At 36.9% G+C, this 19,709-nt stretch overlaps 1 protein-coding gene across 1 annotated transcript in view; it reads right to left on the reverse strand.

Moving 5' to 3' along the window:
• CNTNAP4 (contactin associated protein family member 4) overlaps positions 1-19,709 on the reverse strand; it is a 307,943-nt gene that overhangs the window by 55,989 nt on the left and 232,245 nt on the right. Inside the window, exons 10-13 of the mRNA XM_058172405.1 lie at positions 18,660-18,831; positions 12,199-12,305; positions 9,710-9,829; positions 4,122-4,319 (exon numbers count right to left, since the gene is read on the reverse strand). Of these exons, the coding sequence (XP_058028388.1) occupies positions 4,122-4,319; positions 9,710-9,829; positions 12,199-12,305; positions 18,660-18,831 (597 nt within the window). The remainder of the gene's footprint in view (positions 1-4,121; positions 4,320-9,709; positions 9,830-12,198; positions 12,306-18,659; positions 18,832-19,709) is intronic.

The raw sequence follows: 19,709 nt of genomic DNA on the forward strand, positions 1-19,709 counted from the left end.
TGGCTTCCCCATTGACTTTCTCTATGGAAAGTGGGCAGGGAACATTTGAAATGAGTTTGTGAAATTTTAATCCCATGGAAGTTATGGATCCTGGTCACAACTCTGCCAAATTTCAAATCCTAAACTATATCATACCATCAACACCTCAGAAGAGTTTGCACTTCTTGTTGGTTTCCCCATTGACTTGTGGGGAGCTGGCATGGAATATTCTTTTTTTCCACATATAAATATAAACTGGTGCCATTTCCCCTCGTCTCATGACCCTCAGGTGAACCCCAGTGAAGCCCCCTCCTCTTCTTTGGCTGATCCACAAAACCGCAGAAAAGGGGGGAACCAAGGAAGCTACACACTGAAGAAAATTGCACTGCTACTACCCATTCTGGCATATTCCCAGGGGCCACCTAATGAGAAAGGAGAGCTCATATCTGTAGCAACCTTCAGCCAGCCCTACCTGTCCAGCAGGTATCTGAATCATTCCCTCATCCTTCCTTCACTCTCCACCATCATTAAGAGGTTTCAAACTTCAGCCTCAGTTCCAAAGCAGCCAATTGCTGCTCACACATCAAGCTTTGTTGCCAGCCAATTGGTTGCAGAGGGCAGAGATAGGCAGGAAAATGTCATAATCATGTAACCTCAGCCAGTCACAGCAATGTGACACAGAATCACAGAAATGGCCACAAATTTCAACCCCACAGGAGTAATGGTTCCTTGAGTTTAGATGGTTTCTATTTCTTAGCTCATTTGTTCGCTAGTTGTGGTCTGTCATGAACCATTTCACCCAATTTAAAGCTACAACCAAGCAGAAACAGGAATAAAGTAGTATATTGTAGTGGATGCCCAAGAAGCTGGCTCAGATCATAAGGAAGAGTCAGCTTCAGTAGCTTTGGAGGAGGGCATGGAGGAACATCTTGAAGATGTGGAGGACCCTGAACCAGGCAGGGTTGGTCAAGAGGAGGAGGAGAATCATCTCAGAAGGGGCTGAAGGAATGACTGGATAAGCATCTGGCTAATAAACAGAGGGTAGAGATGTAGATGCAGCAGGACAGCTCAGAAAACCAGCCAGAAATAGTGGGCAGAAAGGGCACAGCTGCAGCCAAATTATTATTATTATTATTATTATTATTATTATTATTATTATTATTATTATTATTATTATTATTATTATTATTATTATTATTATTATTTAAATTTTTATACTGCCCTTCTCCCGAAGGACTCAGGGCGGTTTACAGCCATAATAAAAAACAACAGCAATATACACACAAATGAAGAGGAACTGTCTCCTCCGCTTAATCCAGGGCATTCAGGACAAGAGGAGAGAGGTGCAATGGACGTCAATGAGTCAACTCATGAAGTGGTAGCCTCGCTGTTCCTAATGAGCTGCCTTAGCCAGCAGCTATCTAGCCCAGCATGTGGAGTAAAGCGACACTGGAAACAACTCATCCATTTCTTGCAATGCATCTGTTTTGCCATCTTGACTCTTGACTCTTTGACTCTGTGACTGGAATTTGGACTTTTCTTCTTGGACTTTGGACTAAATTTTAGTTTCACGATTTGTGGTCAGACTGTAGACATATCTTGGAACTCTGAACCTGGTGAGTGACTTTATGGACCTACACTGTGTTCTCGGACTTGAGGATTGGACTAATTGGGTTTTGTGCTGGTTCCTATGTGAGGTCAATCCTGAGGAATACTATTCAGGCTCAGTGAAGCCTCAATAAAGACTTCAGACTCTTGTGGTATATTTGTGTGTGAGTGGGACAGGATATATATAGATTAGAGGCCAGTCTGTAGAAATCCAGGTAGCCACTCAATAGCAGCAAAGAGGCAGGGAAAGGTCTAATGTTTTCTTCCACATCAGGAGTATCAAACTCAAGGCCCGGGGGCTGGATGTGGCCCACGGGGTGCTTAGATCTGGCTTTCAGGGCTGTCCTGAAAACAGCCAAAGACTGGCCTACAGTGCTTCTGTCAGCAAAAATGGAGCTTGGGAGGGCCACATGCAGCCTTCCTGAGCTGTTTTTGCTGGCAGAGGGTTGGAGGAGGCCATTGCATCCGAAAACGGAGCTTGGGAGTCCGTTTTACCTGGCACAGTGCTCGGGTCACCACAGCCCCCCACCCCCCCGACACAAGTGATGTTGAGCTGGCCACACCCACCCTGGCCACATCCACCCTGGCCACACCCCTCCAGGCACCCCAGGTCAAAAACAACCGTGATGCGGCCCTCAATGAAATCGAGTTTGACACCCCTGTTCTATAACTGAAGTTCTGTAATCTGAGCCTTGACTGGCACCTTGGATTTAGATCAAGTAAGTCTACACGACAGCCAGTTTGGCGTAGTTGTTAAGGCTTTTTAGTGGGAGAAAAAAAAACCTCTTCCAAGAAAACTGCAGGGAGTTGTCCAGAATTTGACATGATTGAATGGAAGAAGAAGAAAAGTCTATACTCGTCTAAGACAGATGGCATAATATTGTAAGTTGTGGGATGCTAGTTTTAACTATTCTATAAACTCTATGTGTTCTTTGGTCTATAACCATATTAGGTTAAAAATAAAGCAGTCAGTAAAGCTGGCATGACAAACCTGTGCATTCTCAGACCTCCTTCACCTCCTCTTTATATGGACGTCACTTAAGAGACCTGTGGCAGGTGGGTGGTAACATATTTACATATAGTAGTTCTGCATAAATTATCTTGGCATAGTTTAGCTGAATTCATAAAGCTGTCTATTGATTGAGTTGAGCAATTGATTGAGATTGAGCAATTAAAGGATTGTTGCTAAGCAACAATTAGTGAAGGGTGGTTCTTTATTTATGAATGTTCCTAATCAGACGGATGCAAAACATGACCTTGTAAGGTCTGGATACCTGTTTACATACTTTTCATATAGGATTCGAATGAATTCTTTTTTCTGTAGAAACAGAATGAAGTTTAACGCTATAGACTTATAGTTATTACAGTAATTGAATATTGCATCTGTCAATATATTTAGTGAATGGTATGCACATTGGGGAGGTCAGGTTTGCAGAATAAATTCTTGTTATAGTAGAGAAAACTAGATAATTGCTTATTTACAAGAGTAACTGCTGAATACAAACAGTACCAGCACCTAAGGGTATGTGTACGTGCCTACTTGCATATGTTGAAAAACAAACACAGATTTTACAAAGCAAATCTCTCTGTGTTTTTTAACATAATTGATGGAGTACAAAACAAAAAAGCTTCAGCTGCCGAAGGACTAAATTCCCTCATCATGCAATTGTATTTCTATAATGGCTATTTCTCTCTGAATATATTTTTCAAATTTCTTTAAATTTGTACAAGTATGATTTTATTTTGCTAAATTACTTTCTGTACTATATATATATATATATGTATGTATGTATGTATGTATGTATGTATGTATGTATGTATGTATGTCTTTGGTTATCCGGATTTTCTCCCACGTAAAATTAGAAGTGTCTTGGCGACGTTTCAACGAAGTCTCATTCGTCATCTTCAGGCTTCAGCTTCGTGCTTCTAGGAGCAATGTGTGATCGCAGCTGTTTCTTCCTCTTAACTGCTATATTATATATATTACAGTATATGAAGTAGGTACGTTTTAATCTGTCATGGAATCCTTTACCTCACTGTTTCTCAACCTTGGCTGCTTTAAGATTTCAACTTAAGACTTCAACTCCCATGATTCCTCAACCAGCATGATGGCTGGGGGATTATTGGGAGTTGCAGTCCACCCAATTGAAAGCTGCCAACGTTGAGAAACACTGCTTTACCTGATTTGGTATTTAGATTTATTCTTTAGTTCTTGCTATTTATTGCATTTCTTTCAAGTGTAGGCCAAGAAGGACAGTTTGTGTAAGTTTTGCTAAACAGTAGGATTAGGCAAGAAATTGAGTTAGAAATTGGTTAATGTTTTTGAGCATAATTACACACTGACCTTGGTCCTATTGAAAAACTTTTTGGTTAGGGACCTTCTCAATAAATCTTCTAAAACGTTTAAATAAATAATTTAAAGACTATAATGGCAAGATGCCCTAACCTTGGCACTATTCAACATCTAGGATGGTGGTTTTTTTGTTAAGGGTAATGCATTATGTAGCATAATAAGATTTATCTCCATTACTTACTTTGCTTGTTAGAAAGACGTGACTTTTTGCAGTGGTAAGCAACCTCCTGTTCACATTGTTCTGCATGGTTAATTGTAGCCTGGAGCTGTTCTAGGCTGGCAGCATATTTGAAAAACACACTGTGAGGATTCTCTCGATTAGCAGTTTTGACTCTGGTTAACTCCGTGTTGTTGTGCTGTATAATTGTCCAGGTGGTATCTTGAAAGACAAATGAAGAAGCACATTGTAAATCACGCATACACTCAATGGAAGTGAGCCAATGGTTATGTAAAAATCCCTAATCCCACCTTGTATTTTTATAAAAAATTATCAGCCATCTCTGTACTGTTTGAGGTAGCTGCTTCCTGTTTTTTCTTTCTCTATTATTTATAAATATATTTTAGAATTGCCATATCTAGCCTGTGAAAAGCCAGACAGCCACTTGTTGGCAGCAGACTTACATTTTCTGCATCTCTTTGCTGAATTGGTAGCCAAAGTGATTTCGACATGTTAGCTACACACAATGCCGCAGCACAATGCATTGTAGAAAATACAAAATGTCCTTCAGTTTTAGGGTGTGTTATATCCATATTTTTTTAATTAGTTGATCCTTCTTTGTCCTTTGCGGGTTCCAACTTGGTACTATCAACTAGATCAGCCCATTCACTATATTTATTTATAGGTATTGTTTTTCTGAAGAAATTCAAATTGATATCCTACAATTAAGTCTTTTACTGTTTTTAAGAGGGACACCTTGGCTTCAGCTTTTTTGTTTATGAAAATATAGGAATGTGTGGCAGCAAATAAACATTATTAAAGACATGTTAATCAGCTGTAGCAAGAATATATGATGAGGTGAATCATGTGTCAGTTTTGGAAGCCATACTAGGGCAGAAGCTTCCATGCTGCCACTTTCTCATGTGTGAGAAAGTAGGAGGGGGGATTTAGTAGAGGGGTTGCCATTAGATATAATAACATTCTTCCTGCCCGTCAAAGTCAGGCCAGTCCTGCATCTGGAGAAGGAGTGGTTGGAGTGATGTCTTGAGATAGGATGGTTGGCGATTGGAGCATGTGATCGGCAGAGGGATGGTTTTGGGGTTTTTGATTTACTGAGGGAAAACCCAGATCTCTCAGATTCGGATTTTCCCAGATGTGCCAATTTACGTATCCTAGTAAAAGAACTTTGAAAGATGCTTTGGAGTTTTTACTTGGCAAGGGATTTTTCTGGAATGCCGGCATCATGTCAATAATAAACATTAGTGCATTATTTGGTTATCTTGTACTTTATGCACTGGGTCAATATTCTAAAGCTGATTATATACATACAGCCAGTGGTGGGATTCTTCCACTTCAGACCAGTTCTAGAGAACAATTTGCTCTGACTTTCAGCTGTGAGGAAACTGGTTCTCTCTTTCTTTGAAGTGGGGCCGCCTGCCAGCCCCTGCATTATGCTTACCTACATTTCTGCTTCTGAAGCCCAGCTGATCAGGATGGCGGAATGGATTGCCACTCCTCAACTGTTTTCCTTTCTCTCAGCAATGTGAAAGTTCAATTTTTGGCAAAGTGCGCACACACGTGCACTCAGAAAACTGGTTGTTAAACCGGTAGGATCCCACCACTGCATACAGCTTAAGTAACCTCTGTAACCCCACAGAAGCCTTATATCAGTGGTGAAATTCAATTTATTTTTACTATCAGCTCTATGGGCGTGGCTTGGTGGGCATTGTGTGGCTTGGTGGGCATGGCTTGGTGGGCGTGGCAGAGGAAGGATACTGCAAAATCTCCATTCTACCCCACTCCATGAGAAGGATACTACAAAATCCCCATTCCTATCCCATTCCAGGGGAAGGATACTGCAAAATACCCATTCCCTCCCCACTCCTGGGGGAAGGATGTTGCAAAATCTCCATTCCCACCCCACTCTGGAGCCAGCCAGAGGTGGGATTTGCCGGTTCTCTGAACTACTCAAAATTTCTACTACCAGTTCTTCAGAACCTGTCAGAACCTGCTGGATTTCACCCCTGCCTTATATTCATTTGGCACATTTAAGTTTACTCTAAAAGTCAGCTTAACTGAAGATAGCTGGGAATGGTTAGGCTCTTTTAAAGAATGAGATTGAAAAGGGAGAAGCTTTTACGATTCTATCCACAAACAAACTGGGGCATAAGAACAATGCTTTCCATGCAAGGGTTGACATTGGATTGGAAGCTTTGACCCTGAGGCTTATGATATTGAAAATGATTTCTCTGAATACCAGAGAATAATGAGACTTCCCTTTGCAACTGCCTGAGAAGAAAAGCTACATGAATATCTACGAGAAGGGAGCAGCGTCAAAAAAATATGGGCATCTGTCTTCGTTGCCCCAGTGGGAAAAGTGAAGGAGGATTGCGAGGAAACAGGAAGAAAACAAAAACAGAAGATTCATCCTGTCAGATAGCATTTCTTGATGGGGAATTGATCAATGGGATTTGCTTAACATATTGAATAAGGAGTGACTGAAGAGAACAGTGGCAGCTGTTCCTAGATATACACAGATGACTCAAATTGCACTTCACTTCAGCTGTTTGATCCTTGAAGTGTTTAAATTAAAACCCTTTCTGGTCTTTGATTTAACCAAAAAATTAATGAGCAGTTGGGCTTCTACTTCCCTATAAGAGGCATGCCAGTAGTTCCAATAATTCATTACCATTGAATGAATGGCTTTCAATATTAACATTGCATTAATATGCCTGGATTCTGAACATAGTGAGCTTCATTTACCTTGCCAACAACATTACCTGGTCAAGTTCTCTCTAGATTTGTTGAAAGGTATTTTTCAGAATTTCTAGAATTGCATAGGCATCAACCTATCTTAGTTGGGAATGGTAACTTAAAACTTGCAGATGGCCAAAACATAATAAAAAGTTTTCTATATAAATTGTATATGAAACCTGTTCTTTAAAATCCCCAGAAAAACAATGCATGTTCCACTATTTTAATCTGAACTTTATGATTACCACCAAGTTGGCCTCCTTCCCTTTACTCCTAATCACAGTGTAGAAAATATTTTCCAACTGTGCTTTTTATTGTTGTTGCATTACTACAAATAAGGATTCCTATGAAATGGGAGCCAAGAAGCAACACAAGAATTTGTATTTTTACAGGTTGACTGAAATGCTGCAAGAGGGTAAAACAAATTGAAAAATTATGTAATTGTATATTTACAGTACTTGGTGATTTGAGATGTTACATCCTACTCCAAACTCTATATAATGCCAGCATCAAATCAGAAAGCAATTTGTGTTCAATCCTTATTATCTATATCATGCTTTTTGTGTAGCTAGAGGAAAATTAGGTGCAGCTCTTGATGTGCTCCAGCATTACGCTTCTTTCAATTCATATTCTCAACTACCACTTACAATATCTGTTCTTGAAGTTTATCTAAAGGCCATGTTGATATGACTGCACCAATTGCTTCAACAGTAAATGAAGGGAAGAGGGCGGACACTATCTGGAAAGAATTTACAATTATATTTGGAATGGAAAGAGGGCTGTTTGGCGATCTCCTTAGTGACATCTAATTGGCCAATGTGGAGATACTGGGCATTCACCAAATATGGTGTCACCCTGAGTTTACATCAAGAGGGGAAAAAAGCATGACATAATTTTGAACGATAGTACCATAGGCTATTTATTCTGACAACTTTACTGCTCAGTAAATGCATGCTGTAAAAAATGTGCATTGTTATTATGGTATTGTCCTTGACTGCTATGGTCTACTTCTGCGGTACTCTAATGGAGTGAATTAGGTGCTTAGTGAAGAATGAGAAGCAATGCAAATAAGAGAGCTGTTGATCCTTTTATCTGGTACTCAGCATTGGATGATTGCTTCATGGTTTTCTGCCTGAACGTCATCAAAAGACCACAAGAAAAGAAAACCCTTGATTAATTCTTTATATTTGTTTTGGAAGATTTATTTTTTTCAATTCTGTGCTAAGTTAATAAGATACTACAACTTGTTTGCCTATATGCTATCATATTTAAATGAAAGAAATGATAGAACAAAGCTTTTCAAAAATAAAACAAGTAAATGATTAAGTTCTCTCTTTTATTATTATTATTTATTATTTATTATATTTGTATACCGCCCATCTCCTGAAAGACTCAGGGCGGTTCACAGCCAAAAAAAACAACAGAAAACATATAATACATATAAACAGCTAAAAGAATAGACAGTTAAATTCAACTGATGCCCTAAAACTTTTAAATACAAATTTAAAACCTCATTTAAACCCCTTTTTTAAAAATCCCAATTTAAAAACTAAGTTCAAGCTAGTCCTGCTCTTCGAAACAGCAACGCCTTCAGCTCGCGACGGAAGGACCTGAGATCGGGGAGTTGACGATCCTTGGTACGTGCACTATACGTATACCATAGCAATCTAAAAGTTTCTGCCCTGTTCCTACAGTGGTGAGTTGCCCCCAGTTCGGACTGGTTCTATATAACTGGTAGTAAAACCAATAGAAGGCTCTGTCCACTAACCTGAACGTCATCAAAAGTGATCTGCGCATGTGCGGGCATGATGCGAACCGGTAGTAAAAGTAAGTAGAACCCACCCCTGTGTTCCTATATGCTATTTTACATTTTTACATTATAATCAAAACCCAGTTTTCTTATAATTAAGGAATGCAATAATATAATTTTGGCAAGAGAAAGAAAAATAAGAAACAGCCTCTGTTAAATCAACACTAAGGTATCTGAGTTTTCAGCCAGATTATTAAACCTTTTGTCCTATTCATTTATCTTAACAAATCTTACAGCAAAATGGAGAGGGGCAACCAGAAAGAGAAGTACACAAAAAACTATCAATTTAACAAAAAGTAAAATAATCTACTGCCCTCACCCTGCAAAAAGGAGTGGCCAATATACATATTTTATTCACCAAATGTTAAACCAGTTTCTAAATCAACCTTAAAAATGGTTTTCTAACATTACAAAATATAAAATCTAACTTCAAAATGTACCTAACAATGAGAGGACATTCATTTGGTTGACTTATTATTATCAAGTGAACTCCCTGATTTTCCTAATCTCATATATACACTAAATTTTAATTATCTTTCAGCTTTTACACTTTTCTGAATTATATGTTGCATACATGTTGCATACATCATATACATAATACATCAACAGAATGCATATTTTATGGAAAATTGCATACACAAATGCATAAGTCAGTGAGAAAAATGTACAAAATAAGAGAAAATATGTATAAAAATGTATGTCAGCTCTGATGCACAAAAATGTTTAGGCAAGCATTCCCACACAGTTTTACTTGGCGTAAAAAAAAAATTAAAATGCAAATTGCTATAGAAATAGGTGGAATAAACTCATGCTTGAAAAAAAAGTCAGTGTTACAAAAAGCAACCCAGGCAGGTTTCTGCATCCTTAGTCTGAACCTATTGTTATTGTAATTTCCTGTCTAATTCGTTTCCAATATTCTGAACTGAGAAGTCACCTTCATTCTCTTTGCATTTTCAAATCACATGCTTTAGAATAGGAACACTTCATGTTTGTTAGATTTCAATATAATGAGTATATAACCGTGAGTAAAAAGAATGCATCACCTTACCTGTCATATTGCAGTATACAAGAAATGGCCCTAGGGGACCACTCCCATCTGAATCAATGTAGTAAAAAGCTGAAATGTTCCCTCTGTGCTTATAAGCTTCACATGATTGCTCATATATAGCTGCAAAAGAACATCTCCCATTACAAATGTAAGAGCATCATTTTGAACTTTACTTGAATGAATGAGCAATTGGGAAGACGGAGCTGAAATCTTCAGCAGACCTTCAACGCTCGAGCAAATAAGGAGAAAATAATACAATAAAAGTTGCATCAACATTTGGCATCAGTAAACAACATTTATACCTATCAAAAGAAAATAGCTGGGAAGGTGTTTCTCTTTACTTTCTAAGCAGTAGCATTCAGATGAGAAATGGTAGGAGTTAGCGGCCAACAACTCAGTTAGAGAAAGCCAAATCAAAGATGCAATTATGAAGAAAACACTGACATGGAGAGCTAACATTGTAAGTTACCTATATTGTGAAGACTTATCCATATATAAAATGTTAAATATTATTAATGACCTGACCTTTAATAAAGCAGGACAGACAGAAACTACTGTATGTTCAAGCCATACCCACAACTTCCTATGAATGAAAGAGCTTTTTAAAGAATGTTTGGTGAAGAGAGAAACAAAGAAACAGAGACTTTCTTGATAGCAGGGACCATTTGGGAAGGGAATTCCCTAGAAGGCTTCAGAAATTCTAGAGTAGAGCCTTTTAATTTATGTTTTCAATTCCATGCATTCATTCAAGGACAGTTTTGTCCATTTCAGGGCTATGCATTGCCTAGATCAGTGCACACATCTTAAAGTTGCCATGGTTGAGAAACACTGGTATCAAAGTGTTGTGGGGGTGGGAAGAAAGTGCTGATATAGCCGAGTTTCTCTCTTGCATCCAAAGAGCAAGAACACCAAGCTCGGAGCCTGGGTGGTAGGAAGAAGTCCCCAGAACACTCACTGAACAAATTACACAGAAACACAACACTGTTTATATCTCCTAATACATCCTACTCCTCAACATGCTTTGCCTCGTCCAGATGAGAAGCTGTATTTTGTTTTCCAGGAAAAGCATGAGTTCCACACTTAAACACCTTAGATTGCCTTAGGCAGCAGGATGTCTACAAAATCAAAACATGTCCACAGAAAAAGTAAATATGGTGTCTTCAAAATTCAGGATGCAGGCTGTGTGGATGAACTGCTTGCAATATAATATTACAGGTAGTCCTTGGGTTATGATCATTTGCTCAAAGTTCTTACAGTGCTGAATGAGACACACTTATGATAGCTTTGTGAAATTTTTGGTAGTATCCACACTATCATGTGATAGCAATTTCTGATGTTCTCTGCCAGCTTCTCATAAAAAAATAAAAAATCAGTGGGGAAGCTAGCAAGAAATTATGGTTAAGTGAAGTTCTGGCAGCATCCTCATGTAATGATAGCAACTGGTACTACCAGAGTTGTCATTGCTAAGTGACATTGTGTTTTACAACTGGGTTGCATAATGACTGTGATGAGTCCTCTGGACACTTCTCCAGATACCCCTCCAGATGTCAGCTTGGAGGAGGATGAACCAGTTCCAGGCACATCTGGAAGGGGTTGGTCAATGGCTCCAAGCAGTCATCTGAGAGGGATTTGGCTGATACACAGCTCCAGCAGGCCGGCCTCTGAAATGTCAGATAGGGAAAGCATGCAGCTTCAGCCAGTCAGTGATGTGGAAGAGGAATTGTCTTCTGCTACTAATCCAAGAACACGTAGGGTAGAGAAAAGGCAGGAGCATAGAAGGTCAGCTAGCTTACTCCTTGCCCTTATTGATGGGCTGCACCAGAAGCTGGCTATTTAGCACAGCGCACAGATAGAAGTGATGCTGGGAACAATGTGTTCATTATCTAGCTGTGTGATTGTGATTCTTGTCTTGCTTTGGATTGACACTATGCCTTGACTTGGATTGTGCCTTGTGAACTCTGACTTTTTCTTGCCTCATGTACTGTGTACAAGAACTCTTGTATTATGGATTTAATTTTGCCTGATGGGTTTATTTTGATTGGGAAACTTTCAAGTGGCTTATGGACTCATTGGCCATTGCTTTGTGGACTAGCATCGGTCTGCTTGTGATTGGACTTAATTGTGACAGTTCTGGATTTTTGGTGAAGGGAATTGTGGGGGGATATTAATAAACCCACTAAACCACAGTTACATGTCTCTCTGTGTGTAAGCAGGACAGCACAGTGAGAGTTCCCGTTCCCACTTGTAAGGTGAGGACTCTTGTAAAAGCTTGATTTTTATAGGGGTTGAATGCCAGAAATCTTGCAAGTATAATATACAGCTTTGAAAGGGAAACCAGGGAAGTGTTACATAGATAATTCTGATGATTGCATAAAATAGAATAGCACTATGCATTTAAAAAAAACACTGAAAAAAATCATTCAATAAACAAATACTACTGTGGCCTGAAATTCAATGTTTAAATTATTTTTAAATAGATTAAGACTTACAATAATGACATGTAGCCCCCGTGTAGCCTGTGTTTGCACAATTGCAATAAAAACTGTTCCAGGACTGTGAGCATTCACCACCATGTTCACAATAATTGGGCAGGCATCTACAAAGTCAAAATAAATATAACAATATTTTAGAATAGCATTCAGGTACAGTATAGATTTTATTCCACCTATTTATTTTTAACGTGAGTTGCGAGTAATCATTTCACCAATATATTAAAGAAATGAGAAAATAATTGTATAAAAATAAGTGAAAAGGACTCAATATGAATTCAGGTATTTGTGAACTGAGTGCAAACTCACATTCTGGTGAGAGTCATCAGCACTCTGGAATATTGTACTCTTATAATAATATATGACATTAATAATGTGGGTTTTTAGCAAATGTTATCTCAATTAATACCTTAATCAAAATAGCCATCAACTTTTATCCTACCCAATAAAAAGGTAGAGATTTCTTCAAGTCGAGCTCAAATTCCAGAGATTTAATGAGCACCTATATGTAATTTTCTTAGCAGTAACATGGAAGAGTTTCCTACCGCTACCTTCTGAGATTTTTATTTTAACTTGATAGTTTAGCCTACAGACATACATTTCTTGATGTCTTAGATCTGTTCCATTTTAGCTGTCTAAAATATGTCAGATACATGCTCTGGTTGCAAACTGACCAATTTTTATTGGAAGCATAAGATAAATAATTGAAGTATCATTTTAAAAAGTCTGAAATTCTATTTTATAATCTTCTTATCTGCTAAGCACTTAGAATGAGTGGACATAAAATAAAGTAAATTATATAATGCATGGAAAACCATTAATTTTATCTGAACCAATTTTTCCAGAGATGTTGGTTAAAATGACCAGATAAGCTCTCTTTTGGCATTCAAATGCTAGAATGTGTTAAGAGAATGGGGCATTAATGTTTCCAATTTATGTCTTTCTTCATCTATCTGTCTGTCTGTCTGTCTGTCTGTCTATCTCTATCTAACATCTATCTGTCTATCTGTCTATCTATCTATCTATCTATCTATCTATCTATCTATCTATCTATCTATCTATCTATCTATCTATCTATCTATCTATCTATCTATCATCTATCATCTATCTATCATCTGTCTGTCCATTCATCAGTCCATCTGTCTTTCGGCCGGTCTACCTATCATCCATCTATCTATCTATCTATCTATCTATCTATCTATCTATCTATCTATCTATCTATCTATCTATCTATCTATTTATCATCTATCTATCTATCTATCTATCATCTGTCTGTCCATTCATCAGTCCATCTGCCTTTTGGTCTGTCTATCTATCTATCTATCTATCTATCTATCTATCTATCTATCTATCTATCTATCTATCTACCTATCTACCTATCTATCTATCTATCATCTATCTATCTATCTATCATTCGTCCATTATCAGTCCTTCTGTCTTTCGGCCGGTCTACCTATCATCCATCCATCTATCTATCTATCTATCTATCTATCTATCTATCTATCTATCTATCTATCTATCATCTATCTATCATCTGTCTGTCCATTCATCAGTCCATCTGTCTTTTGGTCTGTCTGTCTGTCTGTCTGTCTGTCTGTCTGTCTGTCTGTCTATCTATCTATCTATCTATCTATCTATCTATTATCTATCTATCATCTGTCTGTCCATTCATCAGTCCATCTGCCTTTTGGTCTGTCTGTCTGTCTGTCTGTCTGTCTATCTATCTATCTATCTATCTATCTATCTATCTATCTATCTATCATCTATCTATCATCTGTCTGTCCATTCATCAGTCCATCTGTCTTTTGGTTGGTCTGTCTGTCTGTCTGTCTGTCTATCTATCTACCTACCTACCTACCTACCTACCTACCTACCTACCTACCTACCTACCTACCTACCTATCTATCTATCTATCTATCTATCTATCTATCTATCTATCATCTATCATCTATCTATCTATCTATCATTCATCCATTATCAGTCAATCTGTCTTTCGGCCGGTCTACCTATCATCCATCCATCCATCCATCCATCCATCCATCCATCCATCGATCGATCGATCGATCTATCTATCTATCTATCTATCTATCTATCTATCTATCCTTTAACAGTCTGTGTTTGGTTGCCTGAACTCACATTACCCCATGGAACTGAATGCCCTGATTGCACAGATTTAAAATATCATAAACTGAAAATAAATATTTAGTAATATATGGCTGTGCAAATGAAGAAAGAAGAACACGGGTAAGACAATCTTTTCCCCAAAAAAAGAAAGTAAAAGAAAAAAAAATCCTGAACTCTTAAATCAAAGGAAGAAATGTTTATTATCCTGCAACTGGATGACAGACACTGATTAGTTTCATAATATGGACCTTTCTGGGATGTCATGAAATGTACTTGGTTTAAAAGACAACACTGTCATGTCAATACCTTTCTAAGACCAGCTATTCTATTATAAGTTGATGACTGTTTAGTAGACCCTATAACAAATGAAGAGAGAGCTATGGATAGATTTTGTTTCTGATATTAGTTTTATTCAATTTAATAATATTTCAGTTTAGAGAGCCATTGAATATATTCTTTAGTTTTATTTTAGAAAATAGATCTAATGGATTAAAGTAAACCAGAAAGTTATACTTTTTTCCTTTTTTTAAAAAAACAATCCATCAATTACTTATTCCTCACTGAAAACTTATATGAATGAGTTTTGGATTAGAGATACATCTGGAAGTGCCTGGGGTGGCCAGAACCACAAAATGGCCACTACAGGGGATCTGTCTCTTTCTAAAATGGCCACAATAATAGGACTCACTGATCAGACAGCATCCATTTACTCAAGAAAACCTCTAGATGCTGCATATCATTGCCGCAAGCAAATAGGATGCTGATCTTACAAGGATGAAATCTGTGTATTTTCAACACTGGTCTCCTTTTCTCCAGCCAAAGAAAATGAATGCTCTGTTAGCTTCTGACTAGAGAGATTTTTTTTTCTATTACAAGACTTTAAAACACTTGCCATTAAAATAATATTTAAAGCCCTATATTGGGAGGAAAAGCAAGGAAAATAGAAAAAATATTCACTGGTTCCCAGTATGGTGCCTACATTTGCAAAGTCAGACTCACTCTGCAATCATGTTAAAAATATTAATATTAATGCAAGCCAATGGAAGAATCTGCTTTGAGGAGTTGGGATGGAAGGAGGGGTTATTAGACAGGAAAGGACTATGCTATTTCAAATGCTTTTCTTTTAAAAAATCATCTCCTGGTGAGATGAGATTAGGAAATAGTTGCTGATCCTTTATAAACTGTTGCAGATTAACAGCTAAACTAACCTGCTGAGTTTGGGGAAAGAAACTTTCCAGAGTGTTTGTGTTTGTGAATGCTTTGTGGCTGTCTCCAGGCAAAAACATCATAGGTTACTTGAGACATGGGATAGCACTGGGGTGGTCTCTCCTGAATGTGCTAGCCTAGAAAAATTGATCCTTGGTTCAAAGCAGTTCCTCTGCCCTCCGCCATACTGGTCTCTGCAGCTATTACTTTGTAAAAGCTGCAGAGACCAGTTGGCATTATTTAGAGCAGGGGTCTTCAACTTTGGCAACTTTACGAAGTCTTTAGAAGTCCATCAGTCGTAAAGTTGCCAAGGTTGGAGCACTGGTTGCATTTATATCTGTGAAATAGATGTTTTGCAACATGTGGAAGTAAGACCCAAGATGGGAAAGAGATGCTCCATTGTGTAATTTTTTCACATTTGTGTACATCTCAGCCATTCTGGGAAATGGGCAGAGACACACAGGCACAACTGACAAAACAGCCGTGTAAAGACATAGTTTTTGCAGGCTTTATATCCTTATCATATTCAAGGCAAAGGACATTTGAAGTCCTAAAACATTCAGGAAATTGTTTACAAAATCTTCTGATGTAGGATAAAGAAGGTTAATGGAAAGTAAGATGTATCCCTAAATAAGCTGTAGTTATAGCTTATATAAGAAAAAAAAGATCAAAGACTTTTTGTATTTTTGTAAGAAGAAGGATCATTCTAATAATTCTTCAGAGGGCAGACATGCTCATGGTTACCATAGATCAGAAAGAAAAAAATAGGCACTGAGAGTTTTGTAGACGTAATCAAAAATACCATGGAAAATATTTTAAAAATCTCTAGGTCTGGATGACATAAAAAGAAAAAAAAATCAAGAATGTAATGAATAATATTTTGTTACAACAGCAAACAGGTACTGTATTTTTGTTTTGTTCCTTTTTTCTGTTATTGTTTTAAAAGCAATAAAAAAATAAAATACAAATTTAATGAACGAATGTTTCCAATACTTTTTTTAAAATAACAAGACCCTATTGGAAAAAAAAAACTACAATTGTAGCAATCTGGACAGAGATTTCAGTCCATTACACTGAATATTACAGACCACAATTTTATTTGAAATATGATCGATATTATATCTATATTATATTAATAAAATTTCCAGTGTTGGAGCATTCACAACTTCTGTAGGCAAGTTGTTCCACTTATTGATTGTTCTGTCAGGAAATTTCTCCTTAGTTCTAAGTTGCTTCTCTCCTTGATTAGTTTCCACCCATTGCTTCTTGTTCTACCTCAGGTGCTTTGGAGAATAGTCTGACTCCCTCTTCTTTGTGGCAACCCCTGAGATATTGGAACACTGCTATCATGTCTCCCCTAGTCCTTCTTTTCATTAAACTAGACATACCGAGTTTCTGCAACCGTTCTTCATATGTTTTAGCCTCCAGTCCCCTATCTATAATATAGATATTATATCTATATCTATAAAAAAATTAGTCTGATTGGTCTTGCAATACCGAGGTGTGGATTGGCAAGCTTTTATAAGACAGTAGGTGGGCTGATTGTCATACAACCGATAGGCTACCATGCCTTATAATTGTCTGGACAACTGCTGAGGTCTAGGGCTCTCTAAGGTAATCATGAACTGATGTTAGTTACCAGGATACTTGAACAATATGTTTAGAAAGTAGATCTTATTTCAATTCCGTGTGGGTTACCATTATAACCAGTCAACATCTGTGGAATAGGTTGATCCTGAACCAATATTCCCTACTTTGTTCAACTTCGGTGCCCCATTTGTCTGTGTTTCCTCCGACCTTCATACTGCTTCTTCTGATCAGTTATTAATGGCCACAGAGCATGTCTGCCGAGTCTCATTTGCCTCTCTCAGAATCATGACTGTAGCTGGGCACTCTCTGAAATTTATTCTGAACAAGTCCTTTTACACAACAGTCTTTCTACTATTCATTAAAATAGCTTCTGGATGAGTCTCAAGAGATATTGTGGCTGCTGTTAAGAGTCACATTAACTTTAAAGAAGACACAACTTTTTTCAGGCTCACATGAAAGCATTGCATTCCCTCATGAATGTGAGAATGTTATTGACCCATTGTAGCCATAATGAGAAACAGCATCTTCTACACTACATAATTTCAATAGATTGTCACCCTCATCCTAAACCTAACTCCATACTCCAAAATATTTTATTATTAATTCATATGCCACACGAATACTTCTTAAGGGAGGCAAAACAACAAACAATCTAGCTCTGGAGAATATGTTCTGTTACAAATATCTATCTTTGTATTTGCATAGAGTGCTTTTGATTATGCTATTCTTTTTCAAGGACTCAAAGACAGTATGTAATATTTTGTGTCATACAATTTTCATGTACCAAGAAGCAGTTGGTAAAAAGAAAAACACAAATCGTTGGACATACAATTCTACTCTATAGAAAAGTGTGGGTTACATGAAAAATTCTTTTGAAGAAAAAAAAGTCCTTTAGATCCTAAAACTGCTAAATTTAATATGACCAATGTTTTACTATCGTTGTTATATAAGAATATATAGAATTATTTTGTTTATGCCTTAGTAAAGGACGACAACAGATCGGCTTATTGGGTTTGGCAAATGTGTGCAACAATGCAGAATTTTAATATTCATTATAATCTTTTCATCTGACTGTCCCTGTGTCTTCCCTGAATAAATTGTGTAATCTGGTCTGATAAGACATTAAATAAATATAGCTAATCTATACACACCAAACCGAGCAAATTATAGTAAGTGCATTTATTATCTATGACTCAGATACATTTTCACAAGGCATTTTATTGCCAATGTGGCCTTAAACTAATTTTGCTAAGTGCCACCAAGCCAGAGAAAACAGCCATAAATATAGATTGAGAAACTTTGAATTGCAGGGCAATTGAAATTCTAGGACATAAGTAGTAACAGTATTTGTAAAAAAAGAAAAAGAAAAGAAATTTGCCATCCCTTCTTCAAATAACTAAAAGAAAAACAGTTGTCATTTTGGCTTTATAGATCCCCAATTTACATAAGGACAAGAAAAAAAGCATGTTTAAAATAATTAAATGTTTTAATCTCAGCAGCAATCAAAAATCAATCTTTTTCACTGAAATATAATCTCTTACCTATCTATAATGCCACACAAATCTATCTGAAGGTTGCTGAAATGTCCCATTAAATTTTGTTGAACTGAAATTAAATCTATAGGTTTGCCATCAATGGAAATTTGTTTCATACATCCAAGGAAGCTACTGTAGGGGTTCTTACATTCTGAGTTGTTGATATTAATCGGGCATCCTGGAAGTTAAAATATGAAAGTGATTAATTGGGGAAAATAATTAAATTTACACTGTAATGTCCTACTGATAGACTTACCATGTACTGGTAAGTATAATCCAAGATTCCAACTTAATTCATACATAATTCTATAATTCCAGAACAAAATAAACAATGACTTGAAAAAATGCAGTTCTTTTATGTGATTTATGCAAAGTTCTACCTGATTAGCTTTTCCCATAGATGAAAGCTACAATGAATACATTTATTTTTAAAATAATTAAAATTATTATAAAAAATAGGAAGGGTGCTTCTTATTTTTAAGATTAGCACACTGTCAATGTATCAACAAAAGTAAAAAATGGAAATAAGCAGAAAGGAATGTAATGCTACCATGATGCTAGCAGAAAAGAAAATACATCAATGACATCATAAAGAGAAGGATATGCAAATTTGTAAGTTTTCATATTCTCAGTAATTCCCCTTCCAGTGACAAAAGTCCTTTGAATAATCATCAGTTTGAAATATGAATGCCAACAGGCTATAGAACATGACAAATGACACCATTTCCATTTGTGACTTGTTTTTCTAGTGTGACAGTGGTACCTTACGATTAATGCACCCAAACCCTTCATTGATATTAATCCAAATGTATTACCTTCTAAGTCTTATTATAGTACTCCTTGGCTAACAATATTCAATAACTTTAACAGAGTTCATAATGATGCCTGTTTATATCTTAAGAAAGAAAATTCGGATTTAAAGTGAAACTATGAGAAACAATAGTAATAATTGTATTAAACCTCCTTTGCTTTATCCAGATAGTCTTCTATAACTCTGGGAGCTAAATATTCAGACATTTTGTTGGAAGAATTTTATATAAAAATTAGGATTAGGAA

This window comes from Ahaetulla prasina, chromosome 2 (assembly GCF_028640845.1).
Source record: "Ahaetulla prasina isolate Xishuangbanna chromosome 2, ASM2864084v1, whole genome shotgun sequence".
NCBI classification, from domain to species: domain Eukaryota; kingdom Metazoa; phylum Chordata; class Lepidosauria; order Squamata; family Colubridae; genus Ahaetulla; species Ahaetulla prasina.